The sequence below is a fragment of the Balaenoptera musculus genome, chromosome 10, assembly GCF_009873245.2.
Source record: "Balaenoptera musculus isolate JJ_BM4_2016_0621 chromosome 10, mBalMus1.pri.v3, whole genome shotgun sequence".
NCBI lineage: Eukaryota > Metazoa > Chordata > Mammalia > Artiodactyla > Balaenopteridae > Balaenoptera > Balaenoptera musculus.
This window is the reverse complement of record NC_045794.1, coordinates 64,538,222-64,558,472: the sequence shown is the minus strand read 5'-3', so window position 1 is coordinate 64,558,472 and position 20,251 is coordinate 64,538,222. Positions and strand designations below refer to the sequence as shown.

Below are 20,251 nucleotides of genomic sequence, written 5' to 3'. Positions count from 1 at the left end.
AATGGATTAAAGACCTAAGTGTAAGGCCAGACACTATCAAACTCTTAGAGGAAAACATAGGCAGAACACTCTATGACATACATCACAGCAAGATTCTTTTTGACCCAGCTCCCAGAGAAATGGAAATAAGAACACAAATAAACAAATGGGACCTAATGAAACTTAAAAGCTTTTGCACAGCAAAGGAAACCATAAACAAGACCAAAAGACAACCATCAGAATGGGAGAAAATATTTGCAAATGAAGCAACTGACAAAGGATTAATCTCCAAGATTTACAAGCAGCTCATGCAGCTCAATAACAAAAAAACGAACAACCCAATCCAAAAATGGGCAGAAGACCTAAATAGACATTTCTCCAAAGAAGATATACAGATGGCCTACAGACACATGAAAGAATGCTCAACATCATTAATCATTAGAGAAATGCAAATCAAAACTACAATGAGATATCATCTCACACCGGTCAGAATGGCCATCATCAAAAAATCTAGAAACAATAAATGCTGGAGAGGGTGTGGAGGAAAGGGAACACTCTTGCACTGTTGGTGGGAATGTAAATTGATACAGCCACTATGGAGAACAGTATGGAGGTTCCTTAAAAAACTACAAATAGAACTACCATACGACCCAGCAATCCCACTACTGGGTATATACCCTGAGAAAACCATAGGTCAAAAAGTGTCATGTACCACAATGTTCATTGCAGCTCTATTTACAATAGCCAGGACCCGGAAGCAACCTAAATGTCCATCGACAGATGAATGGATAAAGAAGATGTGGCACATATATACAATGGAATATTACTCAGCCATAAAAAGAAATGAAATGGAGGTATTTGTAATGAGGTGGATGGAGTTAGAGTCTGTCATACAGAGTGAAGTAAGTCAGAAAGAGAAAAACAAATACAGTATGCTAACACATATATACGGAATCTAAGGGAAAAAAAAAAAAAGGCCATGAAGAACCTAGTGGCAAGACGGGAATAAAGACACAGACCTACTAGAGAATGGACTTGAGGATATGGGGAGGGGGTGGGGTGAGATGGGACAGGATAAGAGAGTGTCATGGACATATATACACTACCAAATGTAAAATAGATAGCTAGTGGGAAGCAGCCACATAGCACAGGGAGATCAGCTCGGTGCTTTGTGACCACCTAGAGGGGTGGGATGGGGAGGGTGGGAGGGAGGGAGATGCAAGAGGGAAGAGAAATGGGAACATATTGTATATGTATAACTGATTCACTTTGTTATAAAGCAGAAGCTAACACACTATTGTAAGGCAATTATACTTCAATAAAGATGTTTATAAAAAAAAAAGGGTCAATGTGGTTGAAATGTAGTGAGAATGGAGAGGCATGGGGGTATCAAGGCTGGAGGCAGGCATGGGGCAGCCTCTGATGAGGGTTCTAGGTGAGGGGACCCTGGAAGCCACTGAAGCATCGACTCCCTTTAGTTACTCTTTGGATAATGGATTGGGGTGAGGATATTTATCACTATTAAAAAAAACCCACAACTTTCTTTTACCTATTCTTAGGAGTGAAATTTCTCATATTGATTTAAAAATTAATTTTCTGACTCCCTGATGTTGAATAGGTCTAGGTTTATTTGTTCTCTTAACTCTCCAGTAATGCTGTATTTTTCTTCCCAGTACTTATCATTACGCTACATATATGCTTGTCTGTTTCTTCCTGGCACCACGACCACATCTTCAAAAATCTGTAAGAGCTCGAGGTTTTTTCAGTTTGGTTCATTGATGCATATCTAGTGCCTAGAACATCATATGGCTACTATTCTATACAGTCGTAGCTCAACAAATACATGTTGAATGTATAAATGAATGGATAATTTAGAAAACTGTCTCCTGATGCTAGCAATCATTTACTATTATTTTTATCCCTAAGTTACTTTCATGCCAGGTCAGCTTTGCATGCTAATGTAGAGCTTATTAGACTAATAAAATGTGCTCCTGGTGATTCGTCATTAAAAACAGTATTTGTAAATATACAAACAGCTCATACAACTCAATAACAAAAAAACAAACAACCCAATCGAAAAGGGGGCAGAAGACTTAAACAGATATTTCTCCCAAGAAGACATACAGATGGCCAACAGGCACATGAAAAGATACTCAACTTCACTAAGTATTAGAGAAATGCGAATCAAAACTACAATGAGACATCACCTCACACCGGTCAAAATGGTCATCATGAAGAAGTCTATAAGTAATAAATGCTAGAGAGGATGTGGAGAAAGGGAACTCTCCTACGTTGTTGGTAGGAACGTAAATTGGTGCATCTACTATGGAAGACAGTATGGAGGTTCCTTAAAAAACTAAAAACAGAGTTGCCATATGATCTAGCAATCCCACTCCAGGGCATATATCCGGAGAAAACTCTAAATTGAAAAGATACATGCACCCCAATGTTCATAGCACCACTACTTACAATAGCCAAGACATGGAAGCAACCTAAATGACCATCGACAGATGAATGGATAAAGAAGATACTACCGTATCAACTGAGTGGAATACCACTCAGTTATGAAAAAAGAATGAACTAATGCCATTTTCAGCAACATGGATGGACCCAGAGATTATCATACTAAGTGAATAAGTCAGGAAGAGAAAGACAAATATCATATGATATCACTTATATGTGGAATCTAAACTATGATACAAATGAACTTATTTACAAAACAGAAACAGACTCAAACATAGAAAACAAACTTATGGTTACCAAAGGGGGTGGGGAGGGATAAATCAGGAGTTTCGGATGAGCAGATACAAAGTACTATATATAAAACAGATAAACAACAAGGTCCTACTGTATAGCACAGGGAACTATATTCAATATTCTATAATAAACCATAATGGAAAAGAATATGAAAAACAATATATATATGTATACACACACACACACATATATAACTGAATCCTTTGCTATACACCAGAAACTAACACAACATTGTAAATCAACTATACTTCAATTAAAAAAAAAGTATTTATAATTGTAGCTTATGGAAAAGGTATAAATAAACCAATTTGGGCAAAGTAAATGAATAAAAAAATAAAAGATGAGGAACCTAACTTGAAAGCAAAATATATTTGTCCTAACGTACTTCTCTTAGACTTTAGGTTCACTCATTTTAGGGTAAGAGTCAATCATTTTTCAGTAAATTCTCTTGATATTTTCATAAAACTCTAAATCCTTTTAGTTATCAATTTAGAAATGGATACAGATAAAGGGCTCTCTGGTACCGTTTATTTGACAGGGGAACTTAGAGGAATTAACCAAATATATGTACTTCAAATTTTGTAATATTAAAAGATTATATTTTTATGATACAGATGAATTCGTAAAAGCTCATAGACAAAATAAAATATCTAATAAGTTAGGAATTTTAATAGACTGCTTCCACAGAGTGAGATGTTTAATTTATCAATTATTTTCTTCCATTGAACACATGTACTATAAATTTTACTGGGTTAGATACAAATTGTTGTAATACACCAAATAACTTAAATAATCTAGAGGAATGTGCTTAAGCTAAAGTTTTCCCAAGAAGAACTGCCCAACTTATTTGCTTATGGTGCCCTTAATTTTTACTTACGTATGTTCACTTTTTTATAGTGTAATTTAAAAAGGTTAATTTGAGTACACTTTAATATGAAAAATTTAATGTTGCAGTAGTCAGTGTAAGTTAAATGGTTCAGTGAACCTTGGTAAAGAAAATATAAATGATTAGTTTATGATGTATTATTAACAGGGGTCAGGTTTTTGACCTTATGTATAAGCAAATCACAGACAATATACCAGCCAAATTACCTGAGACATGAAAGTGTAAAGAATAATTACATTTGAATATCCTTATGCCAAGATGCCCTGTAAGACAACTGCGTAAGAAGAATCTTGTTTGCAATGTGCAAAGGCAAAAAGTGGGGGAGAAAGCAGGAGAGGTAGGCTCTTGCACCATTCAAAAATTTTTTCCCTGTTAAAAAATAATTTAAGACAAAATGTTTGCAAATTGTATTAGAAACGTAGAATGTGGAAGGACTTTAGGAATTATCTAGTCGTTGGTTTCATTACCTATTGGTGGGAACTATAGCTCCAAGAAGACTGCAACACCCTAAAGTATTACATAGAATTGCACGCATTTATGTATTTGTGCATTTTCACCAGATTCTCTAAAGGGGTCAGTGATTCCCCTCCTTGATAAAATGTTCATAAATGGAACTTCACCTGCCCAAGTTTTCATAGCCTATTAGTAGCATAGCAGAAGCTGTCATTCATGTCTTTTGATTCTCAGTCCAGTGAGTGAAAAGTGCCTTTTTCATTACAGACTTCATATTTCCTTGCTATAAGACACCATCCAAGTCAAACCAACATAGCACTTTACTTCTAAGGATACAATGTTAAAATACCATTAACTACTTAGAAAAACAAGTTTTTGCTTTATAGTTAGAATTAAAATTTATTTGGATTTTTTTAAAGCAAAAAAAATGCCAGGGAGAAATCTTTTACCATATTAGTCAATGTGGGATTAAAGCTACAAAGAATTTTATATCATTATTCTTTGTAACTTGATCAGGAATTTGAAAGCCTTGGCTCTCTTGTCTGATTTAATCCACAAAACAGTGCATCTGCTTTCATCTTTTTCTTTTTTATTTCTAAAATTTCAACATAGAACACACTGTGAATTTTAACAATCTGTTTTTGTTCAACTGATTGCCTTCAGTTTCTCTATTCCTTTGTTACTGAGGACAAATGAATATATTTCTTTTTTCTTTTGTAAATGTATTTTCACGTTTGATTTTAAATTATTCAAAATACGTTTGGAACTCTTTGTAAGATAAATTTAGTCAGGAAAGGAATCTAGTCTAGAGATTTGCTAAAACTGGCCATGATGCACATAATCTATTTTTTTATGCCATCATCTATTGACCACTGTTAGTGGTATGCTAATTACTAGATAACAAACTAGCAACACTAGAAATACTTGACCACTGTGGGAATTTAGGTGAACTCTGATCTGAAGTGCAGGTAAAAGTCACTGGGAGAACAGATTTAGGAAAAACACACAAGCATGGAAGGCATGTATGTATAATGCATTATATATTATATATATCATGCATATATAATATATATTAAATATAGTGCATTATATATGTATCTTCCATGCTTGTGTGCTTTTCCTAAATATTTTATATATATATATATATATATATATATATATATATATATATATATATAATGCATTATATAAGACTAAAGACAAGTAATTAATTTTATGCCACTATCTGAGTCAGTCACAGTCTCAGTTTATTACAATCATTGTAAGTGTATTACAATCATTCTTGGATTGAATAAGCCAAGAGATTAACATTTTATTCTGCACAGCTCAAGTTCTATCAGACTTTCTTACATGTATGAATGGAGCAGGGAAAGAGAATGAGCAATAATTCGTAGGTGAGGTTAGAAATCTAGAGACGCAAAATGCTAGAATCAGCAGAGCACTGACATGTTCTTAGATTTTCTTAAGCTGCTTGTTTCAAAGCTACTCTTTCAGTTTGGGGTTGGTAGATGCAAACTATTACATTTAGAATGGATAAACAACAAGGTCCTAATGTATAGTACAGGGAACTATTGATATAATCAATATTTTCTGGTAAACCATAATGGAAAATATAAAAAAAGACTGTATATAGGTGTATAACTGAGCCACTTTGCTGTACAGAAGTTGGCACAAAATTGTAAATCAACTATACTTCAATAAAAAAATAAATAAAATAAAAAAGATACCCTTTCAATAAATTTTTCAAACAAGCATAATTAACATTTGTGCTATTTAATAAATTGGAGCTTTTAAATAGTTTGAAATAATATTTATATTGTTATACTTATTTATAACTATTACTATTTTACTATAAATCCAATTTAAGGAAAAAAAATAAATGAAAGTAAAATGCAAAAATAAATGCTGTATGAAAAAAAGGTTTTTTTTGAGTGATATTTCCAGTAAAGAACTGAATTGAGCTTTCACAGACTGTTATTTTTTGGTTGTCACTGTGTTCTTTCTTTAGAACTTCCTAGTTATAATCCTCAATTCCTTCATCTAAAAAAACAAATATAATAATAATAATTATCCAATAGTGCTATTGTGAGGATTGGATAAATTAATTCACTTGAAATGTTAGCATATAATAAGCTCTGTTGGGTTGGCTAGTGTTAACGTTACCGTTACTGACATCATTATTCTTTTTAATATCAAGTTAACACAACTTCAAATTTAAAAACACTTCAGCCTAAAGGTTCCCATTCTTGAACGCTGAAGGCACATATAATTATGGTATATTGGAGGGTACATCACTGTATAGTTATTCTAGTTTTTACACACATGTCATATTTCCTTATCTGGCCTCTAAGCCTCTTCAGGGCAAAAACTGTCTTATTAATTCATCTTTCCCTTTCTCTTGTCCTCTATCTCTTCTTTCTTCTCTCCTTTACATTAACATATTTATAGAGCATCTACCTTGTGCTAGACACTTTTGTAGGTCTGAAGTTACAGAGGCAAACAAGACAGATCGGATCCCTGCTTTCATGTTGCTTAAGTTCTTGCAAAATTCAATTAAAACTCTGTTACTACTGTATTTGCTAAATTCTATACTAGTGCCAATGTTGGGGTGCCAAATACAAAAATAAAGACATGAACAAATATATACATAGTAAATATTTTAGAAAATGTATTTAAAATGTAAGAAATTGTAAAAGATGTAAACTTTCTAAAAAGACAACAAAAATCATGAAAAATGAACTGTAATAACGAAGGCAGAGTATACTGACCTTGTTTGAATGGCTCTGTATTATTATCAAGTTCAAGCTTTTTTCATGTAAGTAAGTACTAAATGAACCAGGTCACAATAAAATTTTTTATAATTTACAAAAGAGGCTTTCAACTTTGATGAGAAAAGAGCCTATCAACAAACAAATAAATGAAGTAAGTTGTAAAAAATTTTATGGTATACTTTATGATATAACAGTTTATTTTGCACAAAATATTTAGTCCCACATTTTTAACATCACATTGTCAGTGTCATAAGAACCCAGATATGAGAAAACCCAGACTTAAGCAAGTACAATGCAATAGAATAAGGAAGCCTCTATTGAAATAGCTTGTTCATGTAATAGTAACCATAAACTTCTCATTCTAAACTTTATAAATTACCTATATTGTTTTAAAAATTACATATCTTCTATGTATGATTTGGGCAATACGAAGATAACACAAGTAGAAGACAACTGTATCAATCTCAATTGAACAATTAAATAAACATTTACCTATTTCTTAAATCAGATGTAAAAGCACATAATTTACAACAACTAAAGCTACCCAAGAATCACTAACATTTTGAGTCCATCAGTTATATGGGGCAAGGGAGAATAGGGTACTTATTTTAAGTTCCTAGAATTATTTTATATTCTTAAAAACATTATGTACTAAAGAGAACCACTCAAAAAATCGAAGTTAGAAATTTTATAAAGTTTAAAACCAATTTTAGAATAACTAAAAAAATCAGTCTACTTTATTTTCATGTTCTTTAAAATATGTACATATAAATCAGTGAAATATGTTTACTTTGGAAACTCTCAGAACTTTAGGCTCTGCAAAGTAAGAAAATTTATAAAATTATCTAAAGCTACTATATTAGAATATACCCATTTCAATCTAAAGCATTGTACTCAATACAGTGTCTTGTATAAAGAAAGAAACAATTGATATCTCTTGGTAGAGAATCTTGGATGATGAAATTATCTAGTGATGTCTTTGATCTGCAAACCTTGGGTTTCTCGTGTACTGTTGACGGCTAGTTGGCAGTAAACCATTCATCAAGTCCCTTCTATCCTACGAAAATGATAATACTATTATCCCCATCTCCAACCTCATTTCTCCACACTCTCCTTCAATAAGGAGTCAAACTTCTGGAATAAGTCAAGCTACTCCCTCCAATCCTCACTTGACTTATTCCTATTTCAACTCCTTAACATGGCTCAGAAGTCTTTTCTGGCCTCATATACCTTCCTCATCTCTGTCTTCCTCAGTCTGTTCTAGACACACTGGCGATTCCTCCAGCCCAACAGACCATGTTCCTACCCAGGGCCTTTGTTCTCTCTACCACACATGATCTTTCCTGGATATTTACATGGCTCATTTCCTCTGTTTATTCCAGTCTTTTATCAAATGTCACCTTGGTAGGGAAGTCTTCCTTTGCCACTATACCCACCCCCGCCCCGTATATTTTCTTTATAACACTTATCAAGACCTGATATTATAGACTTTTGTTTATTTGTCCATTTGTTTATTTTGTCTCCCTCTTGCCACAATGCATGAAGGCAGACACTCCTGTCTTATTCATGCCCATAATACCAGCACCTGGGACAATATCTGGCTCATATGGGCACTCTATAAACATTTGCTGAATGAATGGGTTCTTCATGTTTTAGCTTAGATGGTTTGTCTGCTAAACCATTACTGAATCCCACATTGGCATGGTTCCACTAATTCTAGGTTAGGTGTCCTGCCTGAGTCCCCCCTGCACTATGGTTAGGTGTCCTGCCTGAGTCCCCCCTGCACTATGCCTGACACAGATTGGACAAGCGCTCAGTTATCTCTTAGGGAATGTGTACAGTGATGACCCTTTTAGGTCTATTTTCCTTTCAGAATTCAGAGTAAATTAAGAGATGATATGAGTTATTCTTTTCAAATTTGTTTTAAACATACATGGAACACTTCGAGATTCACAGATGAAATTTTCAATGAAATAGTGTAGAATATACATCCTCTTGAATTAATTTCATCCTGCTTCCTTGGGTATTGTCCATAAAATGTTCCCTCTGTGTATTTCAGAGATTCCAAAATTTATTTTTGGGAGGTTGCAGTGAGACGTAGAGATCCTTATGAGAATCTCATGACTCATCAAATAAAAATGTACATACACTCTATATTTTGTTTATGCTTTTAAGAGATCAAAACCAACCTGAAGTCCCAAATAGACTCCTACTCTATGGACCTTGAGTTAAGAATCTTTATTCTTTTTCTTCTCTATTTTTGTTTTTTACTAGCTTATAAACAAGTTCATTTTTCTCCATACTAAGCCAAAATATTAATTCTACATCAACTACCCTTTTACCCTTTACTCACTTTTTTCCTCTTTATTATAAAACTTTCATAGTGAACTTTTCTGCATTTACTTCCATGTATCTATTCAATCTTCAGCAATCTGGCTTCCTCATTCATTATACTAAAGTCATCATGCATCTCATGGCTGTCAAATCTAACACCTAATTCTCAGTTTTCAACTTCTCTGCATTATTGAGATTGTTAAGCACCATTCCACCGTTTCAAAACTTTGGTTCTGTGTCAATGCCCATACGTTTTGGTTTTTGTAGTTTTTTGGTTTTTGTAGTTTTTTGTTTTTGTAGTTTTGTGGTTTTATTTATTATTTTTTAAAATTTTTATTTATTTATTTATTATTTATTTTTGGCTGCGTTGGGTCTTTGTTGCTGCACGTGGGCTTTCTCTAGTTGCGGCGAGCGGGGGCTACTCTTTGTTGTGGTGTGCCGGCTTCTCATTGTGGTGGCTTCTCTTGTTGCGGAGCACGGGCTCTAGGCTTGCGGGCTTCAGTAGTTGTGGTGCACAGGCTCAGCAGTTGTGGCTCGCGGGCTCTAGAGTGTAGGCTCAGCAGTTGTGTCATACGGGTTTAGTTGCTCTGCGGCATATGGGATCTTCACGGACCAGGGTTCAAACCTGTCTTCTGCATTGGCAGGCGGATTCTTAACCACTGCACCACCAGGGAGGTTCCCGTAGTTTTGTGTTTTATTGTAGTTTCTTTTTTTGCTTCCTCCTCACTATATTCTAGACCCAAATTTCCTCCTGCTGGCTATCTACTTATAGATGTCCTACTGGTATATTAAACCCACAAACCTCAAATGAAATGTTGCACATTTCCCTTACGCTTTTTCTTATTTTGTGTTCTCTGTCTTAGTATCTGATAAGAAAACTGAAATTCATCTTTGACTCCACCTAACTTCCACTCCCACATCTGATTAAGTGTCACATATTATTGATTCTTCCCTTGAAATGTCCCTGATATTCTTTCCCTTCTGCTTTCTCAGTCCACTGATGAATCCAGACTCTTATCATGTTATTGCCTATATGTGCTTTAGCTTCATAACTGATGTCTTCCATTTAATATCCTGCCACTTCATTCCAAGCTCCACAGTGCCCTGCCCTCTAGCCTTGCTCTTTTTACAATACCAGAGTATTTTGTATTGCTATTAAAAGATGTACTTTTTTCTTCCAGATACTGCAGTTGATTACATACCAGTCTGCTTTTGCCACCAGATTATGAATTCCTCAAGGGGAGAAATGATATTCTAGCCTCTTTTGTACGCTCCATAGTGACCCCTTGCCCACAGTATGCATTTGATAAATATTTGTTAAATTAAGCATAAGATATGTGAGAAAAAACAGTTCAGAAAATATGTCATCACTGTGCTAGTCTGGCTAAGATGCCTTTCTCTACTGTAACACAAGAAAATAAAACTACATCATTGTCCCTAATAGTTTATGCTCAAATATTAGCTAATATCTTACTTGTTATCCTTGATATTTAGTTTTTGAACAAGGAATTGTTCAATAATATACTGGAAAAATTAAAGAGAGTAGTAGCATATATTGACTTTATGGTCACATGTTTTCAGAAGCCAATGATTATTTCACTTAAATTTCAATAGTTATTAGCAAGACAAGGCTTTTATGAATATTAACTTTTTTGAGTGTTTTATATGTATAACAAGAATGCAGGAGGAATAAGTATCTTTTCCAATATGATATCAAAAATATATAATAGGGGATTAATTCATATCCTTAAGTTTTTGACTCATACCTCTGGATTCTGTCTAAGGCTCTGTAAATAAATAGATAGGTGACTTACCTTGTCAATGTTTTTATTGTGACTTAATCTGAAACAAGTGATATGACAGAAAGCTTGACATATGTGTTGTGAAAAGCTAAAACTATGGTGTAAGAGGAAACTATTTTCCATAGATTGTCAGGCAAAGTAAATAGGCAAGACGGCATAGTAGAAAGATTGCGGGTCCTTAGAATTAGACAGGTTTGGAATTAAATTGTGACATTAACATGTACCAGCTCAGGAATCATAAGAGAATTGTTCAAACTCCCGAGTTTTCTCATCTTTAAAATGGTGATAATGGTACCAGTCTTAGAGCTATGAGGATAGAATGAGGTGAAGTATGACAAACGAATGATTAAGGTATATAAATGTTTCCTGTTCAGAAAATACTGGTCCCTTCCCACTTCCCTGTCTTCTAACAGAACATAAGATAGACACAGTCAAAATGTAAACTCTGAATTAATAAATTAGGGTTCATTACATTCATTTAGTTCAAGAATATGTATTGATGTTCTACCAGATTCCAGGAAACATGGTATCTTTGGCAGTGACTTGTACAGAAGGGGCCTGAAGAACAATCTTGGTCCAAGTGTCAGCTCCAGGACTTATGCTGTGGGATCACTGGCAAGTGGTTGACCCATGCCACACCTGTGAGACATTCAGAAAGTTGTTTCCTGTAAAATGTAACTGAAGTACTGTTCAATTTACCAGGTGACCCTTGTAAAGATGTTAAGTGTTATGAGGATTGGATGTAGATTTGAGGGGGAAGCATGTTCTTGTTTTGGATTTAAATATCTTGTATTGGAAATGGCTATTGTTGAAGAAAACCAACATTTAATACAAGATGGACATAGAAAATGTAATATACCCAAGAATAGTCAAAAGAAGGGAGCATTGTGTTGAAAGACAAAGTAGAAGAAACTTCTAAAAGTAGAGTGTGTAGTCAAGAAGCCAAGTAAGTTACAGATTCAAAGTATATCTCTTGACAGTGTTCCTTCAGAGACAGAGTGAGAACATACAGTGGACAATGAAATAAAATATAATGAAATATAATGGTACACAATAACTCAGAGAATAAGCATAGTAATACTACTGTATGTGCACTTCTAATTGTTACTCACATTAGTAGTGTGGGACATTTTGGGATGTTTAGATACACACACCCACACACACCAACTAGCATCTTCATAAACTAAAAAAAACCCACATTTCTTAAAGGCTTAAAAAAGTCAGACAATATTTAATTCCTATTTTATAAAAAGTAATTCAGACAACAAATATTCTTTTTCAAGATGTGTGAAACTAACAAGTAGAGAGAGATAAAAATGAATAATGAAATCTTGAAAGATTTAAAATTATGAACAAATGTTTTAAAGTTTAGAAGTAAGATTAGGAATAATTTCTCATTTCTAATTGGGTCTCACTTCTATTTAGTGCACATAAAATAAATCAATTTCCTCAGTAGCATACAGAATGTATTGACATTACTAATAGTTAATAAAAAAGTATTACTCACATCAATATTTTAGAATTGTACAGTATTCTAAATTCTTCACATTCATTCGGTCACAACAACATTGTTATATAGAGAGTAAAGCTCAGAAGTTTACCTTTCTTTCTTTTTGCTACCCTAAGAACAGAAGAAAATTCATCAGCTTCTGGGGCCCAAACACTTTTTCTTTCAAAGGAATTCTATTTACTCACAGTTCCTCATTCTAATCAACCAAGGCTGCTATGAGAGGGAACTTGGGCAATTGCAAAAGATTAATATTTTGAAGCTTCCATGTATGGTTTTTCTCCTTTTAAGATTTTTTTTTTTTTTACTTTGTTATCTCTGTCTGGCTATAGTTTCACAATATCTTCCTTAGAGCACAAATTGTAAGACAGTTTTTATATCATGTACAGCATATTCACTATTACAATTGTTACCATTCAATATAGGTTTGATACATGCAGTCATTCCATTTTTGGTGAGCTAAGTTTTGGACCTTTTCTCAAAATCTTCCAAAATTCTAGAGAGAGAATGTATTACCCCTTCCCCCTTTATTAATGTATTAACCCTAAATCTGAAAAGAATATACTAGCAGATAAAGGACTTTTTTCTCTACTAACATGGTAAGAATCTTTTAACAATTCAGATACATGAATGTGAATCCAAAGGAGGGAATATTTAAATTGAGTTTGAACTTTATTCTAATATAAAGTGACATAAAGGGAAAACTGCTAATGAAAAAAATTTCAAATGATCCTTTATTACAGAGCTTCTGAGAAAGTACACATTCCATTAAACATTCACTTTTTCATTTATGCTACCTGTATTTTGGAGCACTTATTATGTGCCAGGCACTGTGTTGAGATCAAAATTAGAATTAAAAATTAGTTGAGCAAGGCCTGTAGGGAAAATCATTCCAGGGAGGTGGTTCAGCATGTGCAAAATTTCTGACGTGTTGAGCCCGTGACCAGGGCCACTGAACCGCAGAAAGCACAGTGGGAGTGAGGAGCTGTAGGCTGGGAAGGTAAGGAGGATTCAGATCTCAGAGGTCCTTGTATGTCACAGCAAGGACTTTGGACTGTTTTTCTTAAACTTTATAAAATCATTAAAGAGCTAGAAGAGGGGCTTCCCTGGCGGTGCAGTGGTTAAGAATCCATCTGCCAATGCAGGGGACACAGGTTCGAGCCCTGGTCTGGGAAGATCCCACATGCCGCGGAGCAACAAAGCCCGTGCGCCACAACTACTGAGCCTGCGCTCTAGAGCCCGCGAGCCACAACAACTGAGCCCGTGCGCCACAACGAAGAGTAGCCCCCACTCGCCGCAGCTAGAGAAAGCCCGCGTGCAGCAACGAAGACCCAACGCAGCCAAAAATAAATAAATAAAATAAATAAAAAATTTTTAAAAAAAAGAGCTATAAGTGGGGTAGGAGGGGGCGGTAACTTAATCAGAGCTGAATTTTCAAAACACCACTTCGGCTGTGGTATGGTGAATAGATTTCAGGGAAACAATAAGAGAAGAGTTAAGCGACACAATTATTTATTACCAAACCTTATGAAATAAATTCATTGTTCCTATAAGCTGATTCTTTTAAAAAGTTTGAATGACAGCTTGCTTTCAGAATATCCTATATAGATTAGGACTGAGAACACACACAGGCCAACTCCCTGCCTCCTTGCCCCAGACTCACAGATGCCACATTTTCCAATATCTTTACAAAGCTGACATACTTGGTTGATGTAATATTTAGGTCATAGACTTTGAGCTAGTTTTCTAGTAGTGTTGTTCAGTTTTTATTGATCATTTATAGGCTACCTAGGATAAGTCTGCTTGGAGAAAAGTAAAGGTAACTGACCTATGGAGCGATAATATTTAATTATAATGCCCTAAAAAGAATGCTACTGAGTGATTACTGTGTACCAGGCAGTTCTCTAAACACTCTATCTTGTACTGTTATTTAATCTTTGTAAGAATCCTATGAGATAATACCCTAAGTGACCCAAGCTTCTTGCCTAGACTATCCGTATCATCACAATCAAAAAGTTTGAAGAAAAACAAAATCACACTAATGAACCTTAAAACCAAAAAAGGAGAAAAACCCTATAAAAGAACAAAAAACACAATCCAATATTTTGTCTCAATACACTTTTGTTATAGTAAGTTATGTGACATTAAAAAACACTACAGCTATATAACAATATTACATCTGGCCTCTGATTGGTTCTATGTAACTCATGAGTCAAAAGGTTTTACTATGAATTTGCTAAAGTATAGCATCAGATATGTAGTAAATGATTATGTTCACTTACCAAAACATGACACATCAAGCAGAAAAGAAAGGGATGTAGTGTTTAACGGTTATTCCAGTTCAATTATAGAGCTTCCATCTTCTGGAAGGATGATCATTTTATCTGGTGCTAAGTGTCCTTCTGTCTAAGTAGTTCTCAAGTTGCCATTAGTAATGCATAAGAACTGCTCACCATTCAGGCAATGCCTACAACCACCTTCTCATTTCTCTTATATGACAGACTGCTTGCGATTCAGAGGAAAAGCAGACTGCTACAGGAGACAGGGTTGCAAAGATAATATCTCCACTTAGGAAGACAAAGGGGGATATAATCGACTTCTATGAAGACATGAAGGCAGTCGATTGGGTCAACATGAACTTGCTCATAGAAATCTTGAATCACTAGAATTTATGGGAGTAACAACGGCTTAAAGCTTGAAATAGCAAACTTAAGACAACAAAACAAATACTAAATAGTCCACAAAATGGGCCTTCGAGTATAGAAATGCACACTTCAGAGAGGTAGAATGAAAAGGTAAGTTTCTTTAAGGAAAACTTTATGTGATTGATGGATTACAGATCCATACTGGGCTATTAAAAATAGAACTGCAATAGTTTTATATTCTCCACTGTACGTTCCTTTGCCAGTATGTAGGCACAGACCATGAGCTAAAAGAAAGTTTTATAGTTCAAGTATAAGCTGATGTTTTAAATTCTCCAGGGAAAACCATGGCAGGCCCTTCTTTAAAATTTTTGGCTAGCCTAACTTTTTCTCAGTTGAAATCCTTCAAAAATGATTCTCACTCCTATTCACATCTCTCAGAAGCCATCCTTAACCCCGCTGATCTATGTAGAATCATTTCCGCGTCCCCCAGAGCATCTCATGAACCTCTCTTAATGTGACACTAATGTATTACTCTGCTCCGGCATCTTTACTTCCTGTTTTTTTCCAATAGACTGTGCTGTCCCAGGCAGGCAGCACATTAAGACATCTGTCCATTACACCTGCTTCACCAAGTGATTTCATTGGTTGCTAAAGGAATTTCTTTGAGATGAAGAACTAGGTGAGAAAAAATTGAGTCAGAAAGGTGTTTCTATTTTCCAATGATTAAATATACTTAACATATTCACTCAAGAAATGAACAGATCACTGTACTGCCAGATTCTGTATATATTTAAATTATAGCAGAAAATATTTTGAGAATTACTAAAATTCATGCCATTACTTAAAATGCTTGTTAAGAGAAAATCTGGAAAGGCTAAAGATTAGAAAAAACTCTCAAAGAATGGAGTCGAACAGGGTTGAAACACGAACTATAAAGATTTTCTCTTTTACTTTCTTCTTTTATTTTCTTCCATGACAAGCAAAACTCCCAACAAAGCATGCAAGTAGTGAAGTTGCCTTTTTATTGTTTTTTAAAACTAAGATATTAACTATTAGACTGTAAAATCAAGTATATATAAGAGTTTAAAATTATTTAAATTACTCTGAAATCATGTGCCATTTTTAAACCGTTCTGGAATGCAGGTCTTCCTAACTTCAGCTTTATATGGTTTTTCAAAATCACCAGTAGTGTTTCTTTGTTTCTTGAATCCTGTAGTTCAGATTCTTCAGAACTACCTTTAGAAACAGAATCACTTCATGCAGCCTCCCTGCTCACGGCATAACATTCAAATGCACTTACAATTTCAAAGGACTTGAAAGCATTTCTGATATCTCACTTTTCCACTGAATTCCTCCCTAGCTTACATAGCTGGCATTGCAACTGTGTTTTTATTAGTTTCAAACAGGGTAGAACTCAGCAGTATTCTGTGATGGGTACACATTTTCTTAAGAAGCCCTGACATCGCTGGGCCGGTTCCGACGCCGACTACGCTCCCCATGGCGGACTGGGTAGAGACGTGCTCTGCCGGCCGCAAGGCCCGGGGTCCTCGCGCCTCCCGAAACGTCGCAGGTACTAAGCAGACAAGTGCCTTGAAACAAGAAGACGCTTCTAAAAGGAAAGCAGAACTAGAAGCAGTTGTCAGAAAGAAGATTGAGTTTGAGAGAAAAGCTCTACGTATTGTTGAACAGCTTTTAGAAGAGAATATTACAGAAGAATTCCTAAGGGAGTGTGGGAAGTTCATCACACCTGCTCACTATAGTGATGTCGTGGATGAGCGTGCTATCATCAAACTCTGCGGCTATCCCTTATGTCGGAAGAAGCTAGGAATTGTACCAAAACAGAAATATAAAATTTCTACCAAAACCAATAAAGTCTATGATATTACTGAAAGAAAGTGTTTTTGCAGCAATTTTTGTTATAAAGCATCTAAGTTTTTTGAAGCACAAATTCCTGAAACTCCAGTGTGGGTTCGAGAAGAAGAAAGACCTCCTGATTTTCAGCTGCTACAGGAAGGACAAAGTGGTCGTTCTGGAGAAGAAATACAGTTATGCAGTAAGGCCATTAAAACATCAGATGTTGACAGTCCTGGCCATTTTGAGAAGCATGATGAATCTAGTTCTTCTGGCACTCATAGTGATAGTAGCAGTGATAATGAGCAAGACTTTGTTTCCTCCATTCTACAAGGAAACAGACCAAATGCAACGGGTATAAGGCCACAGCTGCACAAAAAAAGCATAATGAAGAAGAAAGCTGGTCAAAAGGTTAACTCCAAACATGAAAGCAAAGAACAGACAGTAATAGATGTCACTGAGCAGTTAGGCAATTGCAGATTAGATAGTGAGGAGAAAGCTGCTGCTTGTGAACTTCCTTTACAGAATGTAAATACTCAGATTTCTTCAAATAGGTCTCCGCAAGAAAAATTAGAAGCTTTAAAAATTTCTGAAAATAAATACAATAGTTCAAAAATAACTCTTGTAGGCATAAGTAAGAAAGTGCTGAGCATTTTAAGAGGAAATTTGCCAAATCGAACCAAGTTTCTAGGTCAGCTTCTAGTTCAGTGCAGGTGTGCCCTGAAGTTGCAAAGGCAAACTTACTTAAAGCGCTGAAGGAGACTTTGATTGAGTGGAAGACAGAAGAAACTTTGAGGTTTTTGTATGGCCAGAATTATGCTTCTGTATGTCTGAAACCCTCTTCAGCCCCTCTGGTTAAGGAAGAAGAACTTGATGAAGATGATGTGAACTGTGACCCAGACAGTCATTCCCCTGCCTTGCAGGAATCTCAGAACAGCTTGGATGAGTCTTTACCGTTTAGAGCCTCAGATACAGCCATTAAACCACTGCCAAGTTATGAGAACTTGAAAAAAGAAACTGAAACATTAAATCTAAGGATCAGGGAGTTTTATAGAGGACGATATGTTTTGAATGAAGAAACCACCAAATCACAAGACTCGGAAGAGCATGATCCCACCTTTCCACTGATAGATTCAAGTTCTCAGAACCAGATTAGAAAACGCATCGTACTTGAAAAATTGAGTAAAGTATTGCCTGGACTTTTGGGGCCTCTTCAGATTACATTAGGAGATGTTTACGCACAACTTAAAAATCTTGTCCGAACTTTCAGATTAACAAACAGAAATATTATACATAAACCTGCAGAGTGGACATTAATTGCTTTGGTGTTGCTGTCATTTGGTTAAGAATCCGCCTGCCAACGCAGGGGACACGGGTTCGGGCCCTGGTCCAGGAAGATCCCACACACCGCAGAGCAACTAGGCCCGTGCGCCACAACTACTGAGCCTGCGCTCTGGAGCCCACGAGCCACAACTACTGAGCCCATGTGCCACAACTACTGAAGCCCACACTTAGAGCCCGTGCTCTGCAACAAGAGAAGCCACTGCCATGAGAAGCCCACAACAAAGAGTAGCTCCCGTTCACTGCAACTAGAGAAAGCCCGCACGCAGCAATGAAGACCCAATGCAGCCAAAAATAAATAAATAAATAAATAAATTTATAAAATGCTATTGTTCATTGGCGGCAAGGATGTGGGAAACCACTGTACTCATATGTTTGTGGTAAATAGCCCCTTGTGAAATATTAACATTTATCCATAGTCATTACCATTTGTGTCCATGCCTGGAAATTTATCATAAGTCACTAATTCAATAAAGGAAAAATCTGTATGCTTGAGGCTGTCTATTGAATGAAAAAAGTCTAACGTCCAAAAATAAAATTATAAAAAAAAAAAAAAAAAAAAAAAAAAAAAAAAAAAAAAAAAAAAGAAGCCCTGACATCTGTTATTCTGTAATAAGAGCTAGAACCTATATGTTTGATTGATTGTTTCTTTTTAGGGGCCCCTTATAAGAATCATCCATCAGAATTATTGCATCTATTAACCTCTCTCTTTTGTGTTCATATAGAAAAGAAGTCCTTCTAATGGAATACACCCTCGTTTACATTTTAAGGTAGCACAAGCAACATGTTTGTAATAACAGATGGCGGCAGAAGGATTAAAGGGTGTTTGAAGCATATTAAAACCAGTATTTCCTTGTGAGGAAGCTTTTTGATTATAATTGCTCTTAAATAAGATTATAATTTTCATAATTTGAAGCAAACATCTTAAAATATTGCATTTGCAGTTACATATAATTTTATTCCAAATACATTCGTAATGCATATATTTAATAAGAAAATCTTTCTTCCAGCTGATTCAATACTTTGGAATGCTGCTTAAGCTCCACACAATACTTCTACTAGTTAATATAAACAGCTTTCTACCAGTTTGTTAAAAAATAAAAACTAACTAAATTGAATAATTTGCTGAACAATTAAGAGACTCAAGTTCAAAATTAGCATATTATAAGAATAAATGTTTACATATAAAATAATTTCAAATATGTTATATACAACAGACTCTTTAGTCCTATAAATGTTCTTCTCAATTGATGTTAAATGGATCTTGAATGTTTTTCATGCTGGCACAAAAGATACAAAATGATATCAAAACATAGTGCACTTTCCTTTACTTAAATGATAGCTGCAAGTAATAAAACTCAATCACTAGAAAGAATAATACATAGTATTTTGAATGATCTTTGGTAAGTGCCTGAACTTGCCTGGTAGGGGCTAGGTACGAATTCTAACACTGGAATGTAGAAACAGAAAAATACAAACAAAAACCAAACAAACAAAAATATGGCAAGGAAGTGATCAGCAAACTTCTGCTGTATTTGGATTTGTAAACTAAATTAAAAAGAGAAAGTTGAAGTATCTATTGCGTCCTTGGTTTCTCAGTGACAGCTCTGTACGCAGGGTTCTTGTGGTTTGGAACCATCTGGGCCTTAGAAGCATAATCCATTTATTAAAGGGTACTTGGAGAAAGGAGATCAAACTTTATCTCTAACTATAACTTTCTTCACAAGGAAAGATGAAAAGTACACTCAAAAATGGCTTTTCTTTTCCTTAAAAGTTACACCTTGAACAGAATTAGAAGAAGCTATGATCTCAAGTGAAGCTACGTAAGGATTTAGGGGATAAGAGGAAATTGAGGGAAATGAAAATTATCTGAATGCTAGAATGTAAATAAAAATGCAGGTTGACTAAATTGACTTTAAATTTTT

At 35.1% G+C, this 20,251-nt stretch overlaps 2 protein-coding genes across 3 annotated transcripts in view; one reads left to right on the top strand and one right to left on the bottom strand.

Moving 5' to 3' along the window:
- Nucleotides 1–20,251, bottom strand: part of SYT1 (synaptotagmin 1) — a 547,515-nt gene that overhangs the window by 440,880 nt on the left and 86,384 nt on the right. The gene's annotated exons all lie outside the window — the stretch shown is intronic.
- LOC118902795 (putative RNA polymerase II subunit B1 CTD phosphatase RPAP2) lies at nt 16,611–18,331 on the top strand. The gene is given in 2 exon segments (XM_036867460.1): nt 16,611–17,625; nt 17,628–18,331. Coding segments are annotated over 2 exon segments (1,698 nt in total). The 5' UTR covers nt 16,611–16,631.